Source organism: Saccopteryx leptura, chromosome 2 (assembly GCF_036850995.1).
Source record: "Saccopteryx leptura isolate mSacLep1 chromosome 2, mSacLep1_pri_phased_curated, whole genome shotgun sequence".
NCBI classification, from domain to species: Eukaryota; Metazoa; Chordata; class Mammalia; order Chiroptera; family Emballonuridae; genus Saccopteryx; species Saccopteryx leptura.
In genome coordinates, this window is record NC_089504.1 from 160,345,557 (window position 1) to 160,358,139 (window position 12,583).

General features: G+C 45.4%; 1 protein-coding gene and 1 long non-coding RNA gene across 3 annotated transcripts in view; one reads left to right on the forward strand and one right to left on the reverse strand.

The window, feature by feature from the left end:
- Positions 1-1,614: 1,614 nt before the first annotated feature.
- On the reverse strand, positions 1,615-9,435 carry LOC136395063 (uncharacterized). The gene is made up of 3 exons (XR_010749263.1): positions 9,303-9,435; positions 3,107-4,356; positions 1,615-2,701 (listed from the first exon to the last, which is right to left on the reverse strand). It is a non-coding gene; the product is annotated as an uncharacterized lncRNA (long non-coding RNA).
- ATP8A2 (ATPase phospholipid transporting 8A2) overlaps positions 9,029-12,583 on the forward strand; it is a 726,487-nt gene continuing 722,932 nt past the window's right edge. Inside the window, exon 1 of one of the 2 annotated variants that reach the window (XM_066369169.1) lies at positions 9,029-9,102. Coding sequence is in view for 1 of the 2 variants with exons in the window: in XM_066369168.1 (XP_066225265.1) it covers positions 9,453-9,492 (40 nt within the window). In the remaining variant the exon portion in view is untranslated. Of the gene's footprint in view, positions 9,103-9,315; positions 9,493-12,583 lie in introns of those variants that run through there. The other variant, XM_066369168.1, reaches the window with a different exon arrangement.

The window sequence follows — 12,583 nt, forward strand, 5'->3', positions numbered from 1 at the left end:
ATTTTAGTGCCTGAGGTGAGGCCATGAAGCCATCCTCAGTGCTTAGGGCCAACATGCTCAAACCAATTGAGCCATGGATGCAGGAAGGGAAGAAAGAGAGAGAGAAGGGGGAGGGGGAGGGGAGGAGAAACAGATGGTCACTTCTCCTGTGTGCCCTGACTGGGAATTGCACCTGGGACTTCCACACGCCAGGCCAACATTCTACCACTGAACCAACAAACCAGGGACTTGTTTAACTTATTTCAGTTAACACAATACTATCAAGGTCCATCCATGTTGTTCCAAATGTCAAGATTTCATTCTTTGTTATAGCTGAGTAGTATTCCACTGTACGTATGTACCGCATTTTCTGTATCTATTCATTTCCTGATGGATACTTTGGTTGCTTTCATGTTCTGGCTATTGTAAATAATGCTGCAATGAACATGGAGATGAAGATATTTTTTCAAGTTAGTGTGTTCATTTTCTTCAAATAAATATCCAGAAGTGGAACTGCTGGATCATACAGTAGTCCTATTTTAAAATTTTGAGGGCCCTCCATACTGTTTTTTATAGTGGCTGAATCAGTTTACATTCCCACTTAATGGTGTAGAACATCCTTTTCTCCACATCCTCATCAACATTTATTTTTTAATTTTTTGATAATAGTCATTCTAGCATGTATGATATAACTCATTGTGGTTTTGGTTTGCATTTCTCTTCTGATTAGTGACATTGAGCATCTTGCAAGAAATAGGCCAAAGTGAGCAGAAATACAAAAGTTATACTGGGCATTTGCTGATAGGTTAAAGCATGGTTACTTCCCTTATATGGAGCAAAGGGAAGATTTGGAGCTGGGTCAGGTAATTTTTGATGGACACACACAAGTGCTGAATGGTTGACCTAGGCTTCCTTTTCTGGGACAGTCAAGAACACAAAGCATAGTATAGTAACTTAGTTAAGTTCTGGTTTGCTGATGTGGGGCTTAGCATGAGAGACTCCACCTTGGGCCTAATCTGGTTACTTTAACAGAATCATTCTGTATCTCCCTTTCTCTGTCCTGCTTTCACTCAGCATACTTGATAATTTATTCCTTTTTATTGATGAGATATAGCCCATTATATGAATATACTGCAATATTTTATCCACTTTTTTTTTTGTATTTTTCTGAAGCTGGAAATGGGGAGAGACAGTCAGACAGACTCCCGCATGCGCCCGACCGGGATCCACCCGGCACGCCCACCAGGGGGCGACGCTCTGCCCACCAGGGGGTGATGCTCTGCCCCTCTGGGGCGTCGCTCTGCCGCAACCAGAGCCACTCTAGCGCCTGGGGCAGAGGCCAAGGAGCCATCCCCAGTGCCCGGGCCATCTTTGCTCCAATGGAGCCTTGGCTGCGGGAGGGGAAGAGAGAGACAGAGAGGAAGGGGGGGGGTGGAGAAGCAAATGGGCGCTTCTCTTATGTGCCCTGGCCGGGAATCGAACCCGGGTCCCTTGCACGCCAGGCCGACTCTCTACCGCTGAGCCAACCGGCCAGGGCTATTTTATCCATTTACCTATTGATGGATATTTGGATTATTTCCAGCTTGACTATTATGATTAAAGCTTATATATATATATATATATATATATATATATTTTTTTTTTTTTTTTTTTTTTTTTTTTAAGTGAGAGGAGGGGAGATAGTGAGATAGACTCTTGCATGCTCCCCAACTGTGATCCACCTAGCACTCTGCCCTGGTCTGGGCCCAATTCTTGAATCAATTGAGCTATTTTAGCACCTGAGGTTGTTGCTCTCTGACCAGATAAGCTATATTTAGTGCCTGAGGCTAATGTTTGAACCAGTTGAGCCACTGGCTGTGAGACGGGAAGAGGGAGAGAAGGGGGAGAGAGAAGGGGAGAGAAGCAGATGGCCACTTCTTTTGTGTACCCTGACCAGGGAGCAAACCTAGGACATCCATAGGCTGAGCCAATGCTCCATCCACACTGAGCCAATGGGCCAGCACCACTATTAATATGTTATATACAGGTATATATATGTTAATATATATATATGTTAGTGAGAGAGACAGACAAGAAGAGAGAGATGAGAAGCATTAACTTGCAGTTGCTGCATTTAGTTGTTCATTGATTGCTTTCTCATATGTGCCTTGACTGAGGGGGTCAAGCTGAGCCAGTGACCCCTTGCTCAAACCAGTGCCCTTGGGCTCAAAACAGCAACCTTGGGCTTCAAGTCAGAACCCTTTGGGCTCAAGCCAGTGAAAATGGGGTCATGTCTATGATAACATGCTCAAGCTGGTGACCCTGCACTCAAGTTGGTGAGCCCACACTCAAGCTGGATGAGCCTATGCTCAAATTAGTGACCTCAGGATCCTTAGCATCCTAGAGTTGAAGCTCTATCCACTGTGCCACCACCTGATCAGGCACTATTAATATTTTAATGTCTTTTTATAAATATGTGTTCATTTCTCTTCAGTAAATACCTAGAATTGGAATTTCTAATTTATAGGGAAGGTGTACATCTAACTTTATGAGAATCTACCTGTTTACACTCCTACTAGCAACACATGAATTATTCTACATCCTCTATTTGGAGTTGTTAATCTTTATTTCAACATCCTGGTGAGTGTACAGTGGAATGTCATTGTGTTTTAATTCACATTTTCCTGATGATTAACAAATTAGATTTGTCTTTTTAGTATTATACTGTAAGAGTTACTTGGCCCTGGCTGGTTGGCTCAGCGGTAGAGCGTTGGCCTAGCGTGCGGAGGACCCGGGTTCGATTCCCGGCCAGGGCACACAGGAGAAGCGCCCATTTGCTTCTCCACCCCTCCGCCGCGCTTTCCTCTCTGTCTCTCTCTTCCCCTCCCGCAGCCAAGGCTCCATTGGAGCAAAGATGGCCCGGGCGCTGGGGATGGCTCTGTGGCCTCTGCCTCAGGCGCTAGAGTGGCTCTGGTCGCAACATGGCGACGCCCAGGATGGGCAGAGCATTGACCCCTGGTGGGCAGAGCGTCGCCCCTGGTGGGCGTGCCGGGTGGATCCCGGTCGGGCGCATGCGGGAGTCTGTCTGACTGTCTCTCCCTGTTTCCAGCTTTTTTAAAAAAAAAAAAAAAAAAAGAGTTACTTATACATCCTAGATACCAGTTCTTTGTCAGATGTATGCACTGTAAAAGTCTCCACCCAGTCTGTGGCTTGCCTATTCATTTTCTTGGTAGTATTTTCTGATGAGCAGAAGGTTTATTTTTTATTATGTTCACTTTATAAGTTTTCCCCTTATGGTTAGTGTTTTCTATGTCCTGTGTAAGAGGTATTTTTAGAACCATGTTTTCTACAAGCTTTATAAGTTTACTTTTTTTTACATATAAGTCCTTGATCCATTTAGAGTTAATTATTGTATATGGTTAAGGGGCCAAGGCTTATTTTTTTCCATATAAACATCAAGTTTTTACAGCACTATTTATTGAAAAGACTATATTATATGCCTGTCCAGTGGTGGTGCAGTGGATAAAGCGTTGAGCTGGAATGCTGAGGTTGCCGGTTTGAAACTCTGGGCTTGCCTGGTCAAGGCACATACAAGAAGCAACTATGAGTTGATACTTCTCGCTCCTCTTCCCCCACCTTTCTTTTTCTCTCTCATCTCTAAAAAAATCAATAAATGAAAAGACTATTTTCAGGATGTGGCCACAGTAGCTGAGAAAGGGGGGAGAAAGAAGGGGAAGAGTGATCTGAGGAAGAAGGGAATGGGGAGAAAGAGAAGGGGAGGGAGAGGAGGAGGGGGAGGGAAAGAGAAAGGAAGGAGAAAGATGCTAACGAAGGGGAGGGAGAGGAGGAGGGGGAGGGAAAGAGAAAGGAAGGAGAAAGATGCTAACGCTCCAGCAGGTCCTAAGACAGAAGAAGGGGACAGGAACCAAAGAATTTAGGTGGGAAAGGAGTCAAAACCTTCAACTGAGGACTTGGGGTATCAGAAGGAAGGGGAATACATTAAACACAAAGTCTTTGGACTGAACAGCAGTGAGAGTCACTTCAAAGTGAAAATAATAACACATCTCAAGAAACTCAAAGAATCATACTGCCAGAGATGGAATTCCAATGAATTCACTCCAGCTTCCCTTTGAAGGTCAGAGAATTGCTGATAATCACTGGGCACGAGGGTTTCCTCTATCCCTGTCTCTTCAGAGATTGACCTGAAGCAGGGCTGCAACATTGTCTTAGCTGTGGTGGTCAAGGAGACTCAAAACAGAGAACTTTGTCTCATAGGTATCTTCTGGGTCGCTCCACGACCCCGTGAGCATTTTCTTCTCTTTTCTTCTTGCATACCTTAGACTTGTCTGTCTTGGTTCTTTTCTTTCTCTTGGTGTTGTCCATCAATTCCATCTCTTCCTAAAGGTGAACATACAATATAAGTAAAGGGACAATGATACATGTAGGAAATGAAAAAAAATCAAAGGAAGATTATGTTGATCATGACAGAATGGCTTTGAATGGAATTAGTGTGAGTTCCAGATGAAGCAGAAGAGCACGTCTTAGAGCGTGGAGCTGGTGGGGAGAGCCACGATCTCCCCCCTTTTTTAATGCTAAACCACAGTCTACAGAGCCAGATCAGAGTGAAGGAGTTTTCACCTTTGATAGACTGCTGTTGCCAAGATTAAGTAGTTTAAATCAAAGACAGCTTTATTCACTGTTGTGTTGTTTGCTAACCTTGAGGAGACCTTAAGCAGATGACTGCAGCCAGGTCAGTCTTTGCCTTTCCCTGTGGCTGGGACTAGATTGAGGTGCCTTCTAAGAAAGGACGGCAGAGCAGGGTCATGGCTACCCACTCAGTTCCTGTGATGTTGTGGCGTAATAAGAAATACACATTTGTTGTTCCATCTTCAGTTCCTGGCACAAAGCCCCTAAAACCCTTGTAATTTCTGAGTCTAAAAGGAGTATGCTTTGTTATTCATAACAGGCTCCTTTCAGCATCTGAGATTACCTTAATGAGGTAACTTTTGGAAAGCCCTTATAGAGGGGAAACAGGTTGCCAGGGGAGCCAACCAGGAGATTAGAAGTTTGGACCTTTGAGCCCCACTAATCCAACATCAAAGAGGCAGAGCAGGACTGGAATTTAATCAGCACTTGCTGATGATGTAATCAACTGTACCTGTGTAATAAAGACTCCTTAAAAATCCAAACCAAAGGAGTTTAGAGAGCTTCCATGTTGGTGAACATAGTCATAACTTGGAAGGGTGGCACACCCCAAACTCTACAGGGACAGATGCTCCTGCGGTTGGAACTTTTCTGGACTTTACCTTATGTATTTTTCTTCATCTGGCTATTCATTTGTGTCCTTTATCATTAATTTTGTAATAAATCAGTAATAGTAAAAAAAACCAAAACACTATACTTTTCCTATTGAATTACTCCATTGCTTTTATCAAAAGTATTTAACCATATGTGCATGAATCTATTTCTGGATTCTCTGTTTCAATGATCTGTTTGTCTCCCTATACCACATTGTCTTGAATAGTATTACTACTATAGTAAAACTTGAGATCTGGCCCTGGCCGGTTGGCTCAGTGGTAGAGCGTCAGCCTGGTGTGCAGGAGTCCCAGGTTCGATTCCCGGCCAGGGCACAAAGGAGAGGTGCCCATCTGCTTCTCCACCCCACCCCACTCCTCCTTCCTCTCTGTCTCTCTCTTCCCCTCCTGCGGCCGAGGCTCCATTGGAGCAAGGTTGGCCCGGGTGCTGAGGATGGCTCTGTGGCCTCTGCCTCAGGTGCTAGAATGGCTCTGGTTGCAGTGGAGAGGTGCCCCAGATGGGCAGAGCATCACCCCTGGTGGGCGTGCTGGGTGGATCCCGGTCGGGCGCATGCGGGAGTCTGTCTGACTGCCTCCTCCTTTCCAACTTCAGAAAAATACAAAAAAACAAACAAACAAACAAACAATATAAAACAAACAAAAAAAAAAACAAAAAAACTTGAGATCTGGTAAATACTCCAATTTTGTTCTGTGGGAGCCCAAATACTTTGCTTTTAGCATGAAGGTCTTTCACATCTTTCATTAATTCCCCATACATATTATATGCTTTTGGTGCAATTATAATTTATTGAAATCAAAATTGCTAATTGCTAGTTCTGGTGGATTATATTTCCAGGCATGGCTGCCACAGTGTTTCCAATCCTCATGTTCTTCCAGAATTTTGCCATGTTACCATCAAGTAATGGAGTCTATTTCCTGTCCCCTTGGACTGACTGGACCTTTGTGACTGCCTTAACAAACAGGATGTGATGGAAGTGACACTACATGATTTCCAAGACCAGGTTAGAAGGTGACATAGCCTCCACTTGGCTCTCTCTCCTGCAGGGACCCTTTGAATCTAACAAATATCTTGTGAGGAAGCCCAGGGTACCTACAGGATCCATGTGTTAGATGTACAAGATGACAGCCCCTGCTAAAATTCCAGGTGTAGCCAGCATCACATTCCAGGCATAAATGTTAGTAAATGAATGAATAATTGTGGGGGATGGGTGGGAAGTGATAGGTCATTAGGAAGATTTATATTGACAGTTCTACTGATCATTTCTTCTATGTCCATTTGGGACACTGCTGCCTAAAAACAATGTGTAAGAATGAGGTGAATTTGAACACATGTTAGGAGAGTCATCAAAATGAATTTACAAAGTGTTGAATAAGACCACCATAGAAGAATAATGATTTCCACGAAATGAGCTTTCTCCCTGCATCCTTTAGCCACTACTGTCAGAGATGCTTTTTAGTTTGTATATAACAGGGAAAGAGGTAAGGGACCCTCTGAAGAAAGCCTGAAAGAAAATGGTCTGGGGACAGAGGGAAATGAAAGGGATTAGGGCTTAGTGGCTTCCACTGTTTCTATATTGTTTTTTTTTTTTTCCTAAACTGGAAAGTATGTACATGGTTGATAGCCATATACTTATCCATATGTTTTTACATGCCCTATATATGTCACTTCCTTTGAAGAAATGTTTACATATGTATAGACATGTATTCATATGTAAAAGAGAATGTATGGATATTTCAAAAAGGAAATGGGGTTTTAGCTGAGGAAAAGAAGTGTTTAAGAAATGGCTTAAAATCTTCAGTTGTATGAACAAACTTCTTGAAAAGGGTGCAAGCTGGTTGTGCTATAGAACCATGATGACTAAGAAAGAATGAGTTTCAATTAAAATAGAGAAATTGAAGATGGTTATAGGAAGAACTGCTTGAAAACCCTACTTCCTGAACACTGAAGTGTGAGGTCAAGAGAAGTTGTGCAGGTCTCTTTCCTTGGTAATCTTGGGAGACAAGTAGAGTACGCTTTTTTGCGGTCCCAGCACTGGGGGGCATAGGCCCTCTCTCTGGGAAACTGTATCTGGGCTGATCTCATTGCCTAGGGAAAGGGGCACACAGGATGGTAAGAGTGGATGGAGACAGTTGGCTTTCAGCGAAAGAAAACCTGAACCCCTTGTTTGCCTCCATGTCCTCCATAAGGAAGAAAAGGGCTGCTCTGACTTCTTAGCTCAACCATACGCATCATGACAGGGTACAATAAATCAGGGTAGCACACTGCATCAGTCTGTGGTGGCAGGCGAATGTTCTATATTTAACATATTTGACTTCTTTCTTAAAAATTAAAAATAACATCTACTTTTTCTGTTCCCATCCAGTTATGGAAAACAATTTTTTTTTTTTTAATTTACCTTGAACTTGGGGTTTCACTCAAATCCCTTTCAGTTCTGCTTAGGTCCTCAAGGGATTATTATCAGTAAGAAAATTTACTGACTCATTAGTGATGAAGTTTTCGAAAAACTCATAGCAGTAAGATCACCCTAAGCAGCTATGAAGTTCACTGAGAAAACATCTCCCACCCGGGAGTTCAGCTCAACCATTCAGAAAATTTTTTTCTTTCTCAACTCCCTGCTAAAGACTCTTCTCTTATCGGAAACATCTTTTTTTTAAGGGCCCAGAATATACAGGTAGGGAATCCTACTTGAAGCTAAGATTGCCAGCCTACAGTTCCCAAAGCAAGTTCTCCCTCCTGCATCGTCCTAAGGAAGCCCTCACTAGACTGCCTTCCCTAGACTGCCTTCCCGGTGCCAATGCCCTCTGGGCTCTGGTTTCCTCAGGACCTGAAGTTTATGTGAAATGAGGCGTAATGATCACATTGGTAAATTGCAGGGTCAGACTCATACCTGAACCTTTTTTTAAAAAAAACTCTGAGGCCTGACCTGTGGTGGTGCAGTGGATAAAGCGTCAACCTGGAACGCTGAGGTTGCTGGTTCAAAACCCTGGGCTTGCCCGGTCAAGGCACATATGGGAGTTGAAGCTTCCTGCTCCTCCCCCCTTCTCTCTCTCTCTCTCTCTCTCTCTCTCCCTCTCCCTCTCCCTCTCCTCTAAAATGAATAAATAAATAAAAATAATTTAAAAAAATTAAAAAAATAAAAATAAAAAAATAAAAAAACTCTGAGGTCAGAATTTCTTCAGATAGTAAAAAGATTGAGGTGTTCTCCCCCCCCCCCCCGAACTGTGCTCAGAAGGAGAAGCACAGTTTGAACATTAACTGACAAGTAAAAACAAAAATAGATCAAATGACCTTGGACAAGTCACCTCACCTTTCAATGATTTTGTTTCTATGGAATAAGGTGTGAGTGTATATGTATGTACATGTGTTAGTGTGTATTAAGAGCTCCCTAGGATATTTTTTACAATGTTAGCATGCCACTAGCACACATCTTAGGCAGGCTGTTGGGGCTGGGAGTGAGGAGTCTCTGGACCTCAGCCTTTTCTGAGTTCCAGGCCATATATCAGACACCTGAGAAATAATATTCCTGTGAAGAACCAAAACAAATCCCACCAAACTAGACACGGAAGAACAGAACCAGTGAAAAGAAGGAAGTTATGAGTTCTGTACTTTTATCTATAGGAGACACTTGTGCCCCATGACAAGTGACAAGCAGGTAAAATAGGCACCACAGACAGGCATAGATATAAGACGGTAACTCGAGGGGAGCCCACTCTCCTACACCGCCCATCCATACCTTCAATCCCAACAATTCCACCCCACCTGCTTCTCCACCGCTTAAAGCCCTTAGTCTTGAGAAACATCTCAGATTTTTCCTGAGCAACGTTGCAGGTAATTTCCAACCCCGCTCCTTCCACCCCAACCGGTGCCCTGAGGAGGCCGGACCATCCCCAGCCACACCCGGCCCGCAGCGGCAGCGGAGCGAGCGCGAGCACCGCCGCATTGGGCTGCAGCGGCGGCACCCACGCGCAGTCCGGCGGCCGCGGCCCCGGCGCCTGCGCTCCCAACTGCTCCCACAGCACGGCCGTTACCGCAGTGCGCCCGGCACGCGTCGGTCAGCGATCCTCGGGTCGCCGGCCCTGCGCCCAACCAAGCTGCGCGCTGCCTCCGCTGCTCGCGCGGTGCAGCGCCGCCTCTGCGGAGAGGTGTCCAACGGCTCCCGCCTGGACAAAGCCCTGAACATGTCCGTGCCGGGAAGGTCCAGGATTCGCGCCTCCGTTGGTGAGAGGGGAGGGTGGGCTGGGCGGGCTTGGGTTAGGTGACACCGCCCCCCGTCTGGCCTCCCCCGCAGTTGGGTCCTTGAGTCCCAGGACCCGCCCGAGCGCAGTGCCGCCACTACACTGCGGAGCCTGAAATGCCCAATGGCCGGCGGGGTGGGAGGCGGTGACCCGGTGGGCGCCTAGTACAGGTGCGCGGGTGCGCGCCTGCCCCTGCGCGGGAGGCGGCGGCTGGTGGCCGCGACCCAGGAAGCAGTACGCGGACGGCCGCGCCCGGCTGTCCCCCGGGGTGGCGCGCACTGTGGGAGGGCGCAGAAACCATCTCGCCTTTCCCTTTGGTGTGCAATGTTTGCCGCAGAACTCAAAGGGAGCCAGGAAGGTCACACGAACGTTTGTAGCACCCGGGGCTCTGGGGCCTCCGCGAGCCCACCCCGGCACAGCACGCACCCCACACCCTGCAGCTGGCCGCCGCGGGTTCCTAAGCCACGCGGTGCTCCAGACAGCATCTCCCACCGCTCGCATCTGGATTTTGTTCTTCTTCTTCTTCTTCTTCTTTCTTTCTTTCTTTTTTTTAAATTTATTTTTATTTTTATTTTTTACATATTTAGAAACTGAAGTCTTGTTGAGTTGAGTGCTATGTGATTATGATACAGGACGCGTTCTCCAGACCTTTGAGCTTCAAAAACCATTAGATTTCTTACCCTTTCAGGACTCCCGCAAAGTTAGTAGGTAGATGTTTGATGTGAGAAGGAAAGTACAAGGTTTGCAGTTTGGAGCTGGGATCTCTTGTGTTTTTCATTATCCTTATTTGGAGAAAACAGGAGTATAAAGACCAGTAACTTTATTTTTGTGGCTGGGTACTGTGAGAAGGAAACGGCTTATCAGGTAATTTAGGGCAGAGTGTTTCTTAAATTTGAGTCACGTAAGGTCACCTTCAAATTCATTAAGAGGGAACTCCTAGTGTAAAAGGATCATGGGCCTGATGCTTTGAGACTGGACTAGGGAGCAAGGGCTGAGCCCCGTGGGACGGGGCAGCAGTAATCCAGGTGCCAGATGGTTCCTGTGGCAGATTTAAGGAGGAAGAAGGGGGAGTGTGCACGTCCGCCATATGTTTGAAAGTAGAGCCAACAGCATTTGCCCGTGACTTGGATGTGAGGCTTAAATAAAAGAGGAGAATCTAAGATAGCACAGAGGTTTTTGGTCTGAAAACTGGAAGAGTGTACCATTTCCCAGGATGGGGAAGGCAGCAGAGAGAACAGGGTTCTCTTTTGCGGAGAGAGGAGGGTAGTCGTCAGGAAATTGGTTTTGAAGACATGGAGTACATACTAGAGAACCAGATGAAGGTGTGTGGTAGAGAATTGCATTTATAAGCCTAGCGTTCAGGGGACTGTTGTTCTAGACCCGAGAGATAAATTCAGGAGTCTTCAGCAGGATGGCTCCATGGGGGTGTGACGGTGCAGTTGCACAGGGCCAGGCTGCTGTAGGATGCCCATATTTGCTTTAATGATTGGCTGTTGCTGTCTTGGAAGTCTTAATAAGTTTTGGAGAAGGGGCCACACTTTCATTTTGACTTGGCTGTACAAATAATGCAGTCACTGTGTACAGATGTGCCTGAAAGGACAGGGTTTCTTGGACGAGATCCTGGGCTCTCCATCGTTTTAAGGTCAGAGATTAGAGCAGCCCTCAAGGAGGCTGAGAGAATGGCCAGTGAGGTTGGCGGAGCCCGCAAGAGGGAAGCTCCTCATCTCAGGAATTGGGCAGATATGCAGGAAGTGAGGATTGTTTAGTTGTGCCCAGTGCTGCTGAGAGCTCAAGAAGGGTGAGGCCTGAGAATCAACCGTTAGACTTAGCAATGTGGAGGTCATTGGAGACCTTGAAAGGAGCTGTTTTTGTTATCATCATTGGGAAGAATGTCTATAGAGCAGTTTCCAGACAGACTAAGAGGACAGATACGGGAACGGCATGTCCAGAAAACTCTTTTGGATGAATTTTGTAGAAAAGGGGGAGAGCAAATGGAGCGGTAGCTGGACAGAATATGAGTTTCAGAGATTGTTTTGTTTTAAGACTAATATTGCAGTTGTAAAGTTGATGGCATGGATGTGAAAGTCAGGGGGTTTTAGGGAGAAGGGAGGGATAGTGATCTGAGATCAATGAGAAGCAGGGTTATCAGGGCAGAGCAATGAAGGGCAGAGGTCCAGAGGTAGAGGATATAGGGGATCTTGCTGATGACAGGCTGCAAGTTCCAAAAGACAAAAAGGATGGTTTTAAGAGATGGGGTCTGTTAGAATATTTACATCCTGTATGAGAAAGAGGGAGGACCTGGATAGTGTGAGTTTCCTGGGGTGACTCAGTGAACTTGAGTGTATACAGTATAGGGCTTCATAGGGCTGGTTTGGAGGATGACCCAGGCAGAGAGAGGTGGTGAGGCTTGTAAGTATTGCAAGAGGAGGGTTGGTTGGATGCTGGAAGGTTGGCTCAGGAGTGTCCTGATCTCTGAAACTTCTTTTCTCTTTTTTACAGCTGATAGGGGTGTGGAGCCAGGCGTGGAGCCTTGCAATGGGCAGAAGTAACACTCAGAGCTTTGGGCAGCTCTTTTTTTTTTTTTTTTTTTTTTAAATAAAGCACGAGAGGAGGGGGGGTGGAAGAGAGAGATGAGAAACATCAACTCCTGGTTGCTTCACTTTAGTTGTTTTCATTGATTGCTTCTCATTGGGCAGCTTCTTTATCTATTATACAGAAATGTCTTGGTTCTTTTTGGTCCCATACTTTTGTATATGTATTTTTTTTAAAGGAAGTAGGATTTGTGGGTGAGTATGACCAAGGAGGGGCAGCACTGAGGCTCTCATGAGTGCAGGGCCCACCATTTGTCCTGGGGCTCGTGGATATATGATCCCCTAGCCACTGGGATGAGTCACTTTTTCAGATGTATTTTTAAAAGAGCCTTTTCTGAAAACAAAAATAAAAACATCCTGTTAGGATATTGGTTAAATTTGCTTTAAGCTTATAAATTAATCTGGGGAGAGTAGATATTTAAAAAATATTGTGTCTTCTTAAGTACAAAAATGGTATTTCTCATTGTTTAATGTCTTTTATGT